General features: G+C 38.9%; 1 protein-coding gene across 1 annotated transcript in view; it reads right to left on the reverse strand.

Annotated features, from left to right (window-relative positions):
• DYNC2H1 (dynein cytoplasmic 2 heavy chain 1) overlaps positions 1-19,525 on the reverse strand; it is a 146,964-nt gene that overhangs the window by 71,249 nt on the left and 56,190 nt on the right. The window contains 10 exon segments of the mRNA XM_064583827.1: positions 3,970-4,137; positions 4,546-4,648; positions 6,255-6,399; positions 7,391-7,542; positions 8,614-8,860; positions 9,696-9,955; positions 11,304-11,459; positions 14,357-14,486; positions 17,345-17,552; positions 19,000-19,264. Of these exon segments, the coding sequence (XP_064439897.1) occupies positions 3,970-4,137; positions 4,546-4,648; positions 6,255-6,399; positions 7,391-7,542; positions 8,614-8,860; positions 9,696-9,955; positions 11,304-11,459; positions 14,357-14,486; positions 17,345-17,552; positions 19,000-19,264 (1,834 nt within the window).

Genomic DNA, 19,525 nt, shown 5'->3' on the forward strand with positions numbered 1-19,525 from the left:
TCCTTAGATCTGTTGATCCTGATACTCAACAAGGCACAACCACCAGTCCTCTCAGTTCTCTGCGTATCCCTTCTACTCTTATTTTCCCTGGGATCTAAATTCAGTCCATTATTCTTTAATCCTAAACACTCCCCTTGAATTATTTAACCTTATTCTGTGGATTAGATTATCAACTACTGATATACCAAAACCCAGTCACCTACTGGCAAGTCTCCCGAGCTCTACTCTGGTCCCACACTTCCAACTGCTTAACAGACATGTAACAAACATACAATGTTCGTCACTAAACACAGGTGTTTAAGCACCGCACTTCCCGTTAGAGAGAAGCAGTAAGACAGACGCGACTGCTACCCTCACAGAGCTGATAAACCTGATGCACGTTCCCCAAGAGACACTCAAAGAGCCTGCAAACAGTGAAACACATAGAGGACTGAACTCACTGTCTCCCCATGTCATCAGGTGTCACCTCAGCTACCGCAGGATCTCCCGGCTTGTGTCCTGCCATATGTCTCTGGCCATCCAGTACATCCTCAATAGCTCTCCCGGGGGAGCACATGGAAGAACTGCACAGCGCCGTACCACTCCCGTGGGGCCCGGAAAAGCAGCCAAACCCATCGAGGCCCCCGGACCTGGCTCCACTGACTGCGCGATTCTCCTTCTCTGCCCTGCGCTGTGCACGCCAGCTTCCTCATGCCTCTGAACCTACGCGGAGTCTTCCCCCTCGCCACGCAGCACCGTCATCTTTAACATGATCTGACTCTCGTATCACTCAAAAAATTTTAAATCTTAGTTGTTCCTCTAACAAAATATGTACAGAACTATGTGCTGAAAACTACACAACACTGATGAAAGAAAGCAAAGAATATCTAAACAAATGGACAGATATATCATGTTCACAGGCTGGAAGACTCAACATAATGAAGATGTCATTTCTCCCCAAACCAATATACAGAGTTAATGCAATTCCCATCCAAAGCTTAGCAACATTACCTTTAGATAAGATTATTCTAAAATATATAGAGAAAGGTAAAGAACTTAAATAGCGAAAACAACTGTAAAAAAGAAGACAGCAGGAGAAGTCAGTCTACCCAATTTCAAGATTTCTAAACTAATGAAAACAGGTGGTGCTGGTGGGAGGACAGACATGTAATGGATGTAAGAGGACGGAGAACCAAGAGATATGTTCACACAACTATTCTGACAAAGTGCAAAGCAACTCGAGGAAGAAAAGTCCCCTTTGCAGTAAACAGTGCCGGAGCAAGTGGTCATCCATCGGCAAAGAAGGTGACCCGAGGCCTCACTCTTCACACAGACATTAACTCAAAGTGGGCTACTGACTTAAAACAAAACCATAAAACTTTTCGGAAAAAAACACAGGAGAAAATCTTTAAGAACTAGGACCAAACAGAGTTCTTAAACTTGACACCAAAAGATCCTGAAAAAAAATTACTAAGTTGTACTTGATAAAATTGAAATATTTAGCTGTGGGAGACCCTATTAAAAGGATGGAAAGACAAGCGAAAGAGCGGGAGAATATGTTTGCAAACCTCATATTTAACAAAAAACTAGCATCCGTAATATATAAAGAACTCTCAAAACTCAAAAGAAGATAAACCATCCAATTAGAAAATGAGCAAGTCACAGAAAGAGATACCTCACTTCAAAGGATTCAGAGACAGCACGTGAGCACATGAAAGATGCTCGAGCGCATCTGCTGTTGGCAGAATGCAAATTAAAGCCACAGTGATGTACCCACACGCACTTACGACAGTGGCTAAAATAAAACAGCATGACAAAAGCAAAGGCAAGTGTGCGGAGCAACTAGATTACTCACATGTTGCTGACGGGAGTGTAAAATGATACAGCCGTTCTGGAAAAGAGCAGGGCAGTATGCTTCACAAACCAAGCACAAGAGCACCATACGTCCCGGCAACTGCACTCCTGAGCACTTATCCCAGAAAAACAAAAGTGCATGTTCACACAAACATCTCTACATGAACTGCTTATAGCAGCTTTCGTCCTAATAGTCAAAAACAGAAAATAACCCAGACGCCCTTCAACAGGTAAATGGTTCAAGAAATGGTAGTACATCTGAATACCCACTCGTCAATAGAAAGGAACAAAGTACTGAGACTCACAGCAACCTGTGTGTGTCTCCAGAGAATTATTCTGAGTGAAAATAAGATTCTCGAAATGGCAAATTAAATACAGAACAGGCTGGCGGTTTCCAGAGGCCTGGATATGGCTACAGCAGGGCAGCAGGACAGATAACTCTGAGTATTAACTGTATCAATGTCAATACCCTGGTTGTGATGCTCCACCGTAATTTTGCCATATGTTACCATCAAGAGAAACCAAGTAAAAGCTACACATACTCTGTATGAATTCTTACAATTGTATGTTAATGTGCAATTATCACAAAATAAATTTTTTTTATTTCAAGGTTTCAAAGTAACTCCCTCAAAAAAATTAACCCTTCTACACACTACTATCTAGCATTTATCTCAAATATATTCAGAAAAGTTATACTAATTGTAAAACACTTCATGTTCTATTATAATTATCAGTTTAACCATCTACTTGCACAAATTTCGTGGCTTCTAAACACACTAACAATAGTTACCACTGTAAGGGCTTTCATATCTGTATCTGCCACTGGATTACACGTTTCTTGAGCACAAGAATGTATCTAGCTTATTTCCAAGTCTTCTAAGATTACATTTTTCTTAACAAATTAATATTCCACTATGTGAAAATCCTACTTGCCGAGATACGACATTTATCAAGCCTGTATTTTTAAAAAATACAACCTTTCCTTGAAAAGTAAAAACGGTGAGGGGGGAAAAAAGCATGTATTCTTTATTGAGTCCTACAAAGGAAACCCTGAAAGATAACAAATTCTAGAGAATTCAGATACCCAATAAGACACTGCTACTGTCTAATGCCCAAAGAACATGCTACCTTCTTTGCAAGAAGAGATACCATTCAGGCAATTCTCAGTCTGAGAAAGATGGTGCCATTTAAGAAACGAAACCTGCCCCCACTAAGCAAGGAGAGCTACAGGTCACGCTAACAAAGCCTCACTCAGAATGAGCCAACTCTGAGCTGCGACCAGGGCTCACTCTCACCTTTCATCCTGCCCTGGCTTCTCCAACTCATTTCCTGATTCTGAAACTCAAGCCGCACCTCGAAAATCCCTCTGCCAACCTCCTCATCTTCCTCATCTTCAAAATCCCCTTCGGCCTATGCAGTTACGACCGGGGGGCAATACCGAATCTGGCAGGACACAGAACGCGCTACATGGAATATTTCTAGCTTTACAGTCTAACCGGACAGAACCTCACTCTGTAGCTTGAAAGCGGTTAAGAAATACTTCCACGATATGGTCTTGTATCAAAGGTCCTTCCGCCACGACAGTTTTCAGACAGTTTTCAGATCACACGCACTACTCCCACAGCAGTCTTCAAAATGCAAGTTGGTTGTTAAGTGGTAACAGTTGCAAATGCAACTGAGCTGCTTTGAGTGAGTGGTGTTATGCTTTATTTATCCTAACTGTGGGTGAAGCTGGAGACAAGAGTACATAAGAAGTTCTGTGCTGATGACATGATTTACTTCTAAGCAAAAGTTAATTATAATCAAATATGGACTTTCCCAATGATCTTTAAGTCTCATACACATACGGCTTTAAATAAAACCTTTATTAATAAAAATCCCTCAGGAAACCTAATTTTGAATTGCAGATATAAAACACTATGGCCTGAATCCAAGAAAACAACTATTGTCACTATATTTTATTTATATTTATTTAGAAATCTAGCAAAAAGGAAAAAGCGGCCCCTTACAGTAAAAACAACATTAAAATTACCCAAACGTTTTATTTACACAGAAATACGAAATCATGCTATTAGCAAGAAAAGTTTACAATTCTTGTAACATTTATTTATTACATAAACTCCTTAACTATATTACCTGCCATATTGTCTAATACATCTGAGCCCCAATCTCCTTGAAACACAGATGTTAAAATGCTGTCAAATAAATGAAGTTCCTTGGCACCAACAATTTTGTCACGAAATAAGCGCCGTGCTTCATAAGCTACGATTTCTAATACATGATCTAGTGGGTGATTTGAGGATCCTAAAAAAGACAACATTTTCTTTAGTTGTAATAAAATTCAAATGACTTGCAGATGGTCTACCTCAACATAATACTAGAAAGAAAGAATAAAAATCTGCATACCGTCAGGTTGGCATCAGATAAGTACAAGAAAAGGGAAAAAAGGTAAAATTCAATGTGTTATTGATAAGTTGTTTTGATTATTTAAAGAATATATTAAGCATCATTATCTCTAGTTGTTCAATAAAAATACTAATTCCAAAAAGCATATTAAACATCACTAGCAATTTTATTTTTCCCCAAATCAAATTTTACCAGCAACAATCATAAACAGTTTAGAACACACACACACACACACACACACACACAGATACACTATGGCATTCCAAAGAAAGAAAAGCAATTTGAAATCATAAAAGTAAAACTTACCTCCTTCTAAATCATATCTGAATAAGCCAAGAACCCACTGGGTAAGGATGCAAGGAGTAAAGAAATAGTGACTATGATCATCAACTGTAAATTTGGCCCGCACCTGGAAAAGAAAATAAAGTCAACTGTCTGTTCTCATTTTCTAAATACATAATATACATTTTATTTATAACGTATTTCCAAATATATAATGCTATAAATTTTTCAGTCACCACACTCACAGGAATGCCCAATTTCTACTAGTGAGAAGAAACTATATTTCATTAGAACTGATTTCCTTAGTTATCTCATACATTATATTTTACCCATTTAAAAACATTCTCTAAGAGGGGTATTTATAGGCTTCAACAAACTGCCAAATGTTGTCCAAGAAAAAATAAAAGGTTAAAAAGCCCTGCTGAGCAGAGGAACTCAAGGAAGGTGAAGCGAAGCTTTACACACAGTGGTTGCAATTCCAAGGCACTCCCGGGTCCGGGACAGACATGTTTGCTAACGGCAGGAGCCACAGAGCGGTCTCGTGTTCAAACAGTCACCGATCCCGAACGGATCAAAGTGCGACTCCTGATACATGACCCATGAGAGCCTGTGCCTTCCTCCTCATGGACAGGACCCACTGCTCTCGCTCCGGCCTTGATCACTGAGCTTCCGAATTCATTTAGAAAGTAATCAATGCTTTCTAACTTCCCTTGCCCCACATCTACTCCAACACTGCCAAAAGCATCTTCCACAAACACTTCCCTAACTTTCGCATGCTGTCCCCTTTACCTCGGAAGATCTTCTTTCATCTCCAGCCACTTTGGGAATTTCTATTAATTGTTCAAAACTCACATCACATTTCGGGGCGCCTGGGTGGCTCAGTCGGTTGATTTCTTGATTTTGGCTCAGGTCATGATCTCAGGGTCATGAGATTGAGTCCCACATCGGGCTCCCTGCTCAGCAGGGAGTCTGCTTCTCCCTCTGCCCCTCCCCCCACCACGGTGCACTCTCTCTCTCTCTCTCTCTCTCTCTCTCTCTAATAAATAAATACATCTTCCAAAACAAACAAACTCAGGTCACATTTCACCTCCTCTTAACAACTACCACACAGCAGAGTCACTTCCTTCCTCTTCCACGCTATTTGTAACTTGTGCCTATTGTCACAGTTCCACTACTCATCACGCTGTAGTAATAATTTATTTACGGGACCAGGTTCCTGACTGGTCTGTAAGCTTCCAGAAAACAGAGACTCAGGCCTCTCTGCATCCCTAGGACCGGCACGAGAAAAGAAGGTATTGAATGAATGTCTTCTGTGCCCTTTACTGACTGATTTCAAGCACCATCCCGCTTCACTAAGGAAGGAACTGGAGGCATTTCCTCCCAGGCAACAAGAAAGAAGAAACCTCAAAGACCACTCCCTGGTTTGAAGTCTCCAAGACAGAAGCTGATCGAAGTCGGGAGAAAGATCCAGTTTTGCAAAGAAGAGGAACATTCTGAATATGCTAAATTTTAGTTGATAACAGAAAACCACCCAGCATTAATTCATTCATTCCATGTTCACTGAGTGTCTATTAGAGCATCTGCGCTCAGAGAGCTCACTCTCTGGTAGAAAAGCCTAATCAACAAGACGAAAAGAAAGCTGAAGTGTCAACACAGGTCAGCGTTAAAGGTAGTCCCTCTGGGAGTGAAACCAAGAGACACGACAATTACAATATAAATGAGGAAGTATATACCTGTTCATAGACTTGGACCATAGATCCCGCTAAGAGGTAGATTTTTGATGAAGAGCCCCAAATAGAGTGATTCTTCAGATTTTTATGGAGAACGGGTTCCAAATATGCTCCATAAATTGTCTGTAATTGCTCTCTTTCTGGGTAACTGAAAGAGGGCACATAAGAAAATAGCTGAAAATACAATGTTCTAGATTATTACGTTAATGTTCATTTGTAGCAGTTTTCCAGCTGCATTGCTCTGAGGTTCAGATACCCCCCCTCCCCAGTTTATCCAGGGACTAAAGCCAGGCTCTAGGTCCCTATTCTGACCCCTACTTATCTGCTCTCAAATACTGAGGGTCCTAAAAGAAGTTTCTGGTGAAATTACTTGAAAACATAATTGTTTAGAAATCACTGATTTTTAGAAAGGACCGAAAGGTAAATTTTGCTTAAGAAAAATTTTAAGTGTAGCTGACCCATTTGGCAGTAATCAACTCAGAACTGTAAAAGTAGAATAAACAAATGAAATCAACCTGTTTCTCTCAAACCAAAATCTATTTCAATACAGCTTAATTGGTAGCTACAACATTTCTGAAAGTACAATTTAATAGATGGGTGCAATTAGCATGAAAGCATCAAAACAATATTTTTTAAGGCAAAACGGAACAGAGGACAAGCTCCAGATCCATAAAATTTACAAGTTCTTGCAACAATTATGGACCATGGAGATGGGTGCATGCATCAGGATTAATGCTGCCACCCACAAACCTGACCTGACTCCACCTTGTGCCTGTTTACATTATGTTTATTTATCTTCATAAAATTTGATAGTATTTTTGTTTTATGAAACCCTTATTAAAATCTAATATCCATCATTCAGATTCCTGATACTAACATTTTAGAACAGAGAGGATACAAAACAGTTGGGTTTTATTTCTAATATTTAAGAAACACTGATTAACGCCTTTATCACCCTAAATTACTGCCTAAAGTTTAGGAAGGACAGGGAAAAAAATAACAGAACTCAAGTTTGACTATTTTTATATTCTTCATCTTAAAAAATTATCATTAATGGATACCTTTAATAAAATTCAAATACAGAAGACGTCTCCCCAAATTAAAAAAAAAAAAAAATTTAAGAACACTATGATACATACTCCACAGCACAAAGACGAACAATGGAAGTAAATCTGGTGGTCAGCTTATGTCTTCCCAGTCTTCCTCCAGCTGACATAGAAGCCACAATCTGAATATTTTCTAAACCAACCCATTCCAAATTTTCATCATAAAATCCTTGATATGTCAGTACCTTTTTGAACATAAATGTATTTTAAATGTTTTAGGCTTAGGATTTTCTAATAGTGATATAAAATATTTTTGCATAAAATTCAATTGTTTCCAAATGCAATCATCCTCCTCTACCTAACTCAAATATTTAAGATTGAAATATACTTTAAATTCTTATAACATTGAAAAATAATACTCTTCAAGACTCTGCATTCAATTAATGTTAGCTGAATTATCCTCATTTTTAAAGTGCTTTTCTCTCTAATAAACATTAAAATCCAGATGACATATAAATCTACCAGCAATTAGGGGAAAAAAAGTGAAAGAAATCAGGAAAAATATAAGGAAACTATTTTGGTTTTCTTTATAAATATTTTGTCATATTCTACAGTTCCATAGTAAAGCTAAGTTTGAACCCATATAAACATAATAAACTCTAATTTAGAATGCAGGGTTTCTAATGTGAAGCAAACCACATAAATAACGACTTCCACACTGACAGAATGCATGGTGTCCGACCTTCGCCTTTACTCGGGCTAAGAGGCAGAGTACTGAGCTAAGGAAGCCCATAAAGGGCCATGACCAAGGACATCTACCTGCTCTCTGAAAAATGCATCCCTAGAAAAATGAAGCAGAAATTTCCCCAAATCCCACATCATCCCCAGCTTCTGCTTTCCCTCTGTTTTAGAAATAAAGGACAGGAAATAAGTATAGGGTGAAGGTTGTTTTTACTCTTCCTGTCATACATTATCTTGCTGTAATGCTAACTTCTATAGGGAAGAACATCAAAGAAGGGAGGCTTGTGGGGGCACCTGGCTGGCTCAGTCAGTAGAGCCTGCGACTCTGGATCTTGGGGTCGTGAGTTCGGGCCCCATGCTGGGTGCAGAAATTACTTAAAAATAAAATCTCTAAAAAAAAAAAAAGAAAGAAAAAAAAGAAAAGGCAGGAAGAAAGTAGTCCTGGAACCAGATTACTACAAGCTTTGGGAGTTCAATGTCCACAACACATGCTGGATAAAACTGACCCCGAGGAGGAAAGCAGATTTTCTAACCCTTTCCCATTACATCCTAACACTTCAAGGAGTAAGACTCACCTGTTGCAGGAAAGCAACCAAAGTGCTAGTGCCCCATTTGTCAAGCTTGGGCAGGTTGATATCTTTCAGGTACAGAACAAGTCTCTCACAGTCCTTCGGTCTGTACACGCGACCCGTGTTAGTACTGATCACCATGCAGGTCTGGCTCAGCTTCTGCAGGAGATGCCGAGACGTGGTCTGGGCACTACAGTGAACTGCAGCGATCTGAGTGGACCGGAGCTGGGAAAAGGCATACCTTAGCAGCATCCTATGAGAGACGGAGGACATTGGACTTCGAAAATACAACCAATTAAACACTGTGTATAGTCAACATAAAATTTCTATCTTATAAATATTTCAGTTTCTAAATTATGTAATATGATGTTTAAGGGGAAAATGGTAAACATGGATATGGCTTAACAGGTAGCTTTCTAATGTTTACAATATAAAAACATAAATTCATATTTGAAGGCACTCTTGGGACTCATTCAACAAAAAAAAAAATCAAAGTTTACAGAAATAATTTAACTTGATAAAGTACATATAAAAGATACCAACTGTTTCCCCACAGTTGAAGGAAAGATTTTAAGATATTAAGTACTCCAAGTTAAAAAAATATTTACTATGATTTTATAGAATTTTTAAATTACTACTAAAAATGTGAAACTAATAATCATGTCTCCTTTATTTCCAGATCCTACACTCAGTAGGCACTAAAAGTAGGCTGAATTACACGGATACAAAAGTTATTTTTAAATAGAGAGCTAATTTCCAGATGCATTTTTTATCACTAAAGCAGGTAATAATTTGTGAGTGTATCTAAGGTATTCAGTTTTTGTTGGGACTGTATGCATGTATCTTCTCAGACTGTTCTCTTTCCATCAGAAAACACATAAGCTGGCAGGAAAAAAAGACATGTTCTTCTCTATAATTCTCTACAGTCACATCATTTTTACAAGTAGTGACAATGGAAAGAGTCCTTCATGAAATTGTAAATGCTACTTTAGGCAAAAGAAAGGTAACAGAGCTGTTAAATTACTTTAAAAGAAGAAAGGAATACAAATCCACACTATGTACCTCAATCAACAATTTTCTGCTCTTACCCTTTGCCACATCCTTCTGGTCCTACAAGAATAAATGGCTGTTTAGTATCAGAACTTAACCACGGTTTGAAATAATCCAGCCCTCGCTGCATGTCAGGAATCTGAATGACGGGGAGAGTCTGGCCATTACTGAAATCATCGGCCGTCAAGTTTTCTGGCTTCTTCAGCACGTAAGATGCTAATCGTCCTCTACTCGAGTCATAGTAAGTATCCATTGGTTTGTGAGGGTCTGGAGGAGATTCTCGTGCCCAATTAAAAACCTGCAGGGGAAAAAGTTGTGACAGGTTTTCACATACTCCAAACAAGAGTGTATGAAATTTTAATTTTTCAAAGTCAATGTCCCAAAGTCAATCATCTTAGTTCAAAGAAAATTCTCCTATGCTAAACCTACCAAATATCTTTTATAATTAAAGCAACATGCTATGTCAAATATTATTCTCTAAATGATAATTCAAGCAAATAAATAAAAGTCATCTAGTTTGCACAGACACCAAGGTATAAATACATTCAACTTATTTAAAGGAGTTTGAATGAACACTGAACCACTGATTTCTCAGTGTAGGAACCTAGTCCCGCCCATTTTGGTGGTTCCAGCACTGCTCTCAAGCTGCTCTTCTTCTAACACTGAAAACTTGCTACCTGCACAGATATAAATCAGAGTTCACCCGACACTAACCTTCAATACCTTGCGTCTGAACTGTGGCATGAGAAGTCTGCTCAAAAGCAGCATACAATCTGGGATAGAGTGGTAACGAGAAGCATTTGACAACAAGGACACCAAAACGGCGGCCACGGAAAGGGGAGCAGCACAGAGAATTAGTAAATGATGGCACCAAAGAAGAAACAGATGATACAAATGCAGAAACATGATGTTGGAGCCAAACCAGAGAAATCCATGTTCAATGCTTTCAACAAAAGCCGATAGGATGATATCCCTTAAGTATACGATACAGTTTTATAAACAACTTGGCTGAAATATACCCTTACATTTATTAAAGAAAATGTTGATAATGATTAATCCATCCTAGCATTCCTAACTGCTAAAACTGTTCTGGTTAAATAAATGATTAAAAATATGTATTATTCTGGGGTGCCTGGGTGGCTCAGTCAGTTAAACATCTGCCTTCAGCTCAGGTCATGATCCCAGGGTCCTGGGATCGAGCCCCGCATCGGGCTCGCTGCTGTGCAGAAAGCCGCTTCTCCCTCTCCCATTCCCCCTGCTTGTCTTCCCTCTCTCGCTGTGTCTCTCTCTGTCAAATAAATAAATAAAATCTTTAAAAAAAATGTATAATTCTAAAACTTAAAATGAATAATTATATATATTCATGTGGCTAATTAGTTTCAAAAATGTTTAACAAAAAAAGATATGGTCCATAATACAGCCTATTAAACATTTTATAAAATTTTAATATCATAAAATACCATAAACTTGTTCAAAGGAAAAAATAAGTACATATATTCAAATGCATAACTCTTCTATTGAATGCATTAATTTCAAAATTAAAAGGTTCTATACCTTACAGTTACAAATCACTCTATTTTGGCGATTAAGAGTCATGAAAATTAAAGAAAAATGTTGACTGAATATAGGTTTTAAATGTGCATCACCTCTTTGGTGAATTCCAGACGTGATTTCATGTTCAGATTTCCGCCAAGTCCCCGTATGAGATTAATAATAAACTGGTCATGATTTTGGCATCCACGTAGATGTGACAGACCGTTCATCACAGTCCCAACCAAACTTGTTTCAACCACATAGTCATTCTGTTAATTAAAATCCATGGTACAGACAAAAAACAAACATTAATTGGTAAACACAGAAACACATAGATTTACACTCACATATCTTTTCAACTATGATTGTTAAATGCATCCCTCTGCTAAAGATGTAGAAAGTTTACATTTCATTCAGTTTACATGTATAAACTTTGAAAATAAAAAGTGATCATAAAAATGCAATTGTGCATTTCTAGCAGTAAGTGCTAGAGTCCTTAAGTAGATGTGTGGTTTGTTTACTTCCTAAACTTGAAGAAAATAAAAGAAAAAGTACATCACTGAGCACTGATCTAAAAAGAACAGTCCCCCATTTCCTCCTGCTGATAAAAAGGAAACTAGAGGACACTGGACGAGTATGGCTGGTAAAAGCAGACTTAATACAAAAAACCCATGTGGAGCTGGCTCTGTACGCACAATTTAAAATGAAACTTGTGGATTGCAGTGGTGTAGATGATTTCGAACTGTGGGCCTCTGGAGCCCGTGTGCAACTGCCGGGGGGTTAAAAGGGAAAAAGGTTCTCATTCATTCAATCTCTAAGTATTTACAGAGAACCATTTATGCATCAGTCACATGTCCCTGCGGTGCTAAGTATGGGGGGAAAAAAAAGGTGACCTAAACAGAAACTTCCATTTGTGTGACTCCAGTCTCGTAGGGGAGACGGTCAACAAGTCCCAGTAAAAGCTCCAGAGAAGGGGCCCCTGGGTGGCTCAGATGGTTTAGCGTCTGCCTTGGGCTCAGGTCATGATCCCAGGGTCCTGGGATCGAGCCCCGCATCGGGCTCCTGGCTCAGCAGGGAGCCTGCTTCTCCCTCTCCCTCTGCCTCTCTCCCTGCTCATGCTCTCTCTCTCTGTATCTCAAATGAATAAAAAAAAAAAAAAAAAAAGCTCCAGAGAAGCAGAAGAGAGTGCTCTCAGAGTAACTCAGATGGAGACCCGCCTCTTTCGAAACGGCAACAGTTAAGCCAGCATCTGAAGGATGCATCCGTCTGGCATGCAGAGAACACAGCACAAGCAAAGGCAAGCCAGTGGGGTAGTTCAGAAGTGCAGACAGCGAGGCAAGGGCCAGAGTACGAAGAACTGCATCGGCCGTGGTAAGGAGTGTAACGTTTATCTTCACTACTTTTAAAGTGTTTTTAAGTAAGAGAGTAAAATGATCCAATTTACATATTTTTAAAAATCACTCTGCATAAAAAAAATATTTTTAGAGGGTTGGAGAAACGGGAGGAAGAGCAGGAAAAAGGAAGGAGATGAGCAGAAATCCAGCTGCTTGGGCCATGCTAAGAGTTCCAGGCTTTAAAGGCAAGATAAAGGAAACCCTCGCATTTTCTTCTACATTGTCTAGTTTGCTAAAATGATACAAGAAAGCAAAGCTCTAGTTATAAATAAAATCAGCATTTGGTTAGAGTAACCATTATAGTATATTTCTCAAAATCTGAACACAGTGAACAAAGAATAAGAAGGAAGGAAGCGTCAACACATTAAAAACACGTCAAACAATCACAGGGACCTGACCTCAAAACAGAATCAGTTTATTTTCTAACTGATTATATCCACTCTATGGCTTGATCATCTTATCCTGTCCTCATGCCTACACTTAGAAACCCCTGTATATCAATATATCCCACCTAGTGTTGTATTTCCCTTTCTAACAAAAACAGCACCCACGCAGATGACCTCAAGGGACTTGTCCTGGAGCGCCTTGCTAGCTCTGCATATTTCATGTTCCTGAAATCCCCACATATCCACTGAAAAGGAGCGAGGCCAGAGGCAGCAGGTATTTACTAAAGCACATACATGCTCATTCATGCATGTTTCAGCACCACACCTGGGTCTGTGGATACACTACAGCTTGGTCCTTGCCCTCAAGGTGCTTCGAGCTGAATGCATGTGGTTATACCAGAAAGAAGAAGACAGCTTGTCAGGCTGGAGGGAGTGCTTCATCCCCTGAGGCCTCCAGGGAACCTCTGTCATTCACACCCCACTCCTCACCAATCCCTGTCCCACCATCTCTTATATCCTTACAGTCAGGAAAAGAAAAAGGTAAGAAAACTGAAGGGAGATCTCCATTTCTCGGCAGATCCTATTCAATCCCCAAGTAGCAACCACTAAATCAAGTTCAGATTAGCAATCAGATGCTTCCCAAAAGTACTTCCACTGCTGTTTACTTCCTCTACTTCTCTATGTTCACAGTTCTCCGAAAAGCAATGACACAAAAACCGGAAATAGCTGAAAAATCGTGTAGAACCTGTAAAAGTCCTCCCCTGCCTTCTGTGCACCTGAAACTGCTATTCATGCTTCAAATTCAAAATCAAGTGTGATCACCTTTTTAAACTCTCCTGGAAGACAGCAATACTCTCTTCATCTGATTCTGATGATCTCTTCACACCTCCGTTTTCTCCATTAGGCAAACCCTCCCAAGGAAGGAGTCTGTCCTGTCTTGTCTAGTGCTATGCTTGATGCCTATGTCAGATATGCAATAATGTCTGCACAGGCAGTGCTCAGTAACACTGTAAACGAGTCGCCATCCCTCTTCTACTGTAGTATTACCTTGACGTTGTTTTTAGCAAGAAATACAAGCAGGCATTTCCTGACAGTGAAATGTGACAGTAACATCATTTTGCTAGTAAACAATGGGAGATTCCACTATTCAAGGTTTTTAGGTAAGCAGTTCAGGACATTGTAGGTGAGAGAACTGAAGTGTTTTAAGACACCATAAAGAAAGTTAAGCCAAGACAAAGAGCAGGAGAGCAGGGAAGACACCTACTTCTCACTCTGCCCCCAGATTCTGGCTGAGATCCACTAAAAGGCAGCTATCTCTAAGCAACACTCTTAATCACTGTACTTCTGGCCTAAATGATTAATTATGAAATATTATGGCTAACTTACCTGCTTCAGAATCCACTGTAAAGCCTTTTCAAAGTAATCTCCAATCCAGTTTTCAAGATTATTCCTATAATTAGGAGGCTGATTCTTCAACCAAGATTTTATCAGAGAATTAACATCTGTCTCTTCATCACTGAAACAGATTAATAAGCATGTAAGAAATTACTTAGGGAGACACTGTCAGGGGCGCCTAGATGGCTCAGTCGGTGAGGCATCTGCCTTCGGCTCAGGTCATGATCCCAGGGTGCTGGGCTCAAGCCCTGTGTCCCAGCCCCACGTCCTTTGGGCTCCCTGCTCAGCGAGGAGCCTGCTTCTCCCTCTGCCCCTCCCCCTCTGCTCCTGCTCAGTCTCCGCCTTTCTCTCTCTCAAATAAATGAATAAAATCTTAAAAAAAAAAAAAAAGGAAGACACTGTCAATTTTCTCTCAAAATGAATTTCTGCTCTGATAAACATTATTCTACACAGGTATTGTATCTGCTAGTATAAGTGTTAACTTTAGTTATTTCTCTATGTATACGTATATATTAGTTATGTGTATATATATACATGCACACATACGTATACGCATATATGTATATGCCATTTTCTGTAAAATAAAGCAAATAAATTTTATCTATATTATAAACACAGAGAGGAATTATATACAGATTAGCCAAAAAGTTGTCTAAATCCTTAGGAATAGAGAAATAGACAATCCCAAATCCCATCTCAGACTTACTGAAACAAAATCTTCACTTTAACAAAATCTCTGGGTGATTCAAAAACACAGCAGAGTTCAAGGACAGCTGCATCTTAATACAGATCTTTAAAAATATTTTTTTCTTCTTCTTTCTCTCAAAAAAAGCCAACTACCTAAATTCTCATGCCACTATTAAAACTCAAAGATCTTTGTTAAGTAAAATACAATTCCTTTAGCAAAACACCTAATTACATGAGTAACATTCAGTGACTGAAATTAAATATAATACTGATATTCAAAATTATATCTTAAATAATTATAAAAAATTATGGTAAGAACAATTCATAAACAATTTTGGAATAGACAAGGGTTCATGATTTTGCCACTTCTTTCCTACTCTCTACCACTGTTTTGTAGCAACACTATAACTACTGAGCCCTTGAATTTCTCCTCTCACATTTCTATCCAGGTAAAAAGGAAAAGAAAAATGGGATGATCAAAAGTAAATACGTGGGGCGCCTGGGTGGCTCAGTCATTAAGCGTCTGCCTTCAACTCAGGTCGTGATCCTGGGGTCCTGGGATTGAGCCCCGCATCTGGCTCCCTGCTCTGCGGGAAGCCTGCTTCTCCCTCTGCCGTTTCCCCTGCTTGTGCTAGTGCTCACTCTCTCTCTCTGTCAAATAAATAAATAAAATCTTAAAAAAAAAAAAAACTTAAAAAAAAAAAAAGTAAATACGTAAGTTACATTAGATCAGCTCAAGTCTGAAAACCAGAGACTCTCGGAGCCCCTGCAGAATAAAGACTTTGCTGTCAATGGTGTTTCCCCAGTGCCTATGGTAACTACACATCTTGATGGTTCATCCAGGACGATCCTGGTTTACTGTCCCAGAATAATTAACAGCATTCTCTTTCACTATCAGAAGGTCCTCATTTGGCCTATAACATAGCAAGTGTTCAACAAATGAAGAAATGAATGGAACCTAAAACCAAGGTACAAGCTGATCAAAAGCAGCGAAAATGTTACCATGTATTTGTATTTTACATGCAATCATATACATTCATCATGCCTCTCACAAACAATATCGGGTTCACCAACAATTTTTAAATCCCGTGCAGCAATCCGTGGTCTTTCTTTCTGCTAAATACCTATCGCACTCTGCTTACCATTTATGTCACTTATATTCTACCTTGTGATATAATTGTTCCATTTATTTTATCTCCTCTACTTGAAGGGATGCTCCACAAAGACAAGCCCTCTGTGTTAGTTTTACCCCTTTCTTGCTCTGTCTCTCCTAAAATGCCTGACTTAAAGTCACATACATAATAGGCATTCAATAAAGATTTCAACATTTAGTTATAAACTTCCCTTTTATGCCACTTTTCTCACCAGATTATAAGAGTATGTTGAACAAGTAGACAAACTGTGTGAGACACGGCTACAAAAGTTATAAACACCATGGTGTATCTTTTAATAATTAATACCTAAAAAATTTAACTGGAGTTCATGACTATTTAATATAAATGTTCCCTAAAATACTATCAAAGCAGCAAGCAATTAGTTTTGGAAACAATCTGAACCGGCCTGATAGCACTATCATGTCACATAACACCGACAATAGCTTCAAGTGGTGCTGAACGAGGAGGGCATTTAGCATTTATACAGACCCCTAAGTGTCAAGTTCTAAAACAGCAATTCAAAAAGCGCAAGAAAGCTTTCTAATTACTCATTCTGGAAAATGAAATTGGCTGTAATGTCTATGTTCTGGCATGAGACTATTATACATGATATCTAAAATTAGTTTATTCTTCATTTTTACCCCTGAAGCAAATACACTGAGGAAGAAAGTAAAAATTAAGTCAGGAGGTCTCCAATTTGTACAGTGAAAGGTCACTTCCCTAGGATGGCCTAGGTTGGCCCTAAAATCCTATGAATCTAAAATTTTATGATTAAAATATTGCTACTTAGTTCTGGATTATCAGCCTCTAGTTCATAACCAGCTTCTTCACTTCTCTGCACTGGTAACATTTAAACAGAAGTAAGAGAAAAAAAGAAACAATGAAATACTTGTTGTCTCACTGAAGCAAACAAATATAATCCTTAGTGACTGTAATACACTAAACACTGAAACAATTTAACTGCAATAAAACCGTTACTCTCTGAATGAAGTAAAACCTAACACAGGAAGTTAATAAAAAATGAGGAAACACGTATTTACACATCATTCATACAACACTTACTCCACTTAGCTATGAAACCAAACCAATAACTGAAGAATATTCTCACATCACGCAGGCAAGTGCTCTGATGGTTTACCTAAGAAAGATCATTCCCATTCTAGATATTGTGGCTGGCGAGGCACAACTTAAATCATGAGTTTCAAATATAAAGTTAACATTTGGGCCAAACTGAATCCTTTCTCCGCTGGGCATGGTGAGGAGTCGATTGTCATCCAGAACTGAATTCAGGGACTCTATCCATTCGGGGTCAATATCACCATCACATATTATCCATGAGCTGACATCTGTTTTCAAAACAAGGAAGTGCAAGTAAAACGAAACTATACGCAGTGATAACAACTAAAAATGAGGAATCAAATAACCATCTCTTAGTCTTCAGAAGTAATTTCCACCCAGTGTTATTTTATATTATGAAGAGCTAAAGTAGAACAAGGTGAGATTTTCCCCGTGACTCTGCACTGCAGCCGAGCTCGAGGCCTCCTGTGGTAACACCCTACCTGTCCCTCAGCCACGTGCCCTGTGATAATGCTCTACCTGTCCCCAAACATACAGAACTAAAGGAAAAGATGGTCTGCAAGACTGGGCTACTTCCAGTCCCATGAGCTTGTGAGATACTCTCCACACCTTTGTCTCCTACCAGGTCCTAAGAATGTAGTATCTCTTGTAGAAAAGACAGGAAACCCATTTTTAGCATCCTATTTGAGAAATACCAAATTCAGCCATCAAATTTCTTTGATATATAAAAAATTGACTTCAAAGGGGAGAAGTAGTGCTATGTACACAAGTCTCTTTTTTTTTAAATCCATCCTTCCTAAAATGAGAATGGTTTCAAGTGTACTTGGAGATAATTCAAACAGGATGATATCACCCATAAAAGTGTGACAAGTCAATACAGGCAATATTTGGTTTTTACTGAGTGTGATATTATTAACCACAGTGAAAATGAAAAACTACACGGAAAATCTCTTCCAATGTCTCAGTTCTAAACCCTTCCCTCACTGGCTTAGAAAAACAACTTTTAATTATGACTGAATAAAAAGTAAGAAGTCTTCTCAGATTCTGGCCAAAAATCCCTTTAAACACCAAACCAAAAAGCTGAGAGCAAGACGACTACTGTTTTACGACTTAAATTTTCAAAATGATTCAAAACACTGTATTCCAACTCATGAGTTAAGAGTGTTTACAGGGCGCCTGGGTGGCTCAGTCAGTTAAGCGTCTGCCTTCGGCTCAGGTCATGATCCCAGGGTCCTGGGATCGAGCTCCCCACTGGGCTCCCTGCTCAGCGGGAATCTGCTTCTCCCTCTCCCACTCCCCCTGCTTGTGTTCCCTCTCTCGCTGTGTCTCTGTCAAATAAATAAATAAAATCTTTAAAAAAAAAAAAAAAGAGTGTTTACACACACACACACCAATTTTAAACCCAAACAAAACTTGTCATCTTATTTGTGACGCAAAAATAGATTTTCTATTTTTTCAGTAAATTAATCTAGTTGTGAATCGCAACTCACCCAGATTACTCCGAGTTTCTATTATAACAGAAGTTCCTATTCAGTCTAGATCAACATGACAGCACATCTTGGGCCCCTCTGAAGTAAACGGTCAACGTACACCATTTATAAGGCAGTTTATGGTTACGTGCAAGACTTTAATAAGGACAGCGTTAAAGACAAGCTCTGTCATCTTCTAAAAAGTACAAAGGAAAGGAAAGCAAAGAATCACAAACCACACACCAACCTTGAGGTTCTCGGACCACTTGGCGAGCGCTGTTTGTCAAAACGCCATCAGACCATTCCCTGGTATCCATGTCAATATGGCCTAACAGCTGACGTCGAGGCATAGCTTTGGGATTCATGGTATACTGTTTGACCACTTTGCCAATTCTGCCCAGCGCTGCCCTTAACATCCTCCACAGGGTTGATTTCCCAGCACCACTTGGGCCAACAATGACAACTCCCATTCTTTGGCGTAACTGTTCATACAATTCTAAAGCCTTCTTGATCTAGTAGAAAAGAAACATGTTTGTATATGATTTATAGTACACAACCATAGTTCTGTTCTCATTCTTAACAGTTGTTCTATTCCAAACATATAAAATTAAAGCCTTTGATTTCTTCAGTGGAAGATAAACAGCCTTAAACAAAATGACACCTAAATAAATCTGAGCATGTTTACACCATGATCTTTAAATCCAGTATTTCTTTAAAAGAAACAAGTATACTTTCCAAATCATTTGACAATATGTTCATTATTTTACTCACTC

Source organism: Mirounga angustirostris, unplaced genomic scaffold (assembly GCF_029215605.1).
Source record: "Mirounga angustirostris isolate CCGP_5_RB_7025 unplaced genomic scaffold, mMirAng1.0.hap1 SCAF_32, whole genome shotgun sequence".
NCBI lineage: Eukaryota > Metazoa > Chordata > Mammalia > Carnivora > Phocidae > Mirounga > Mirounga angustirostris.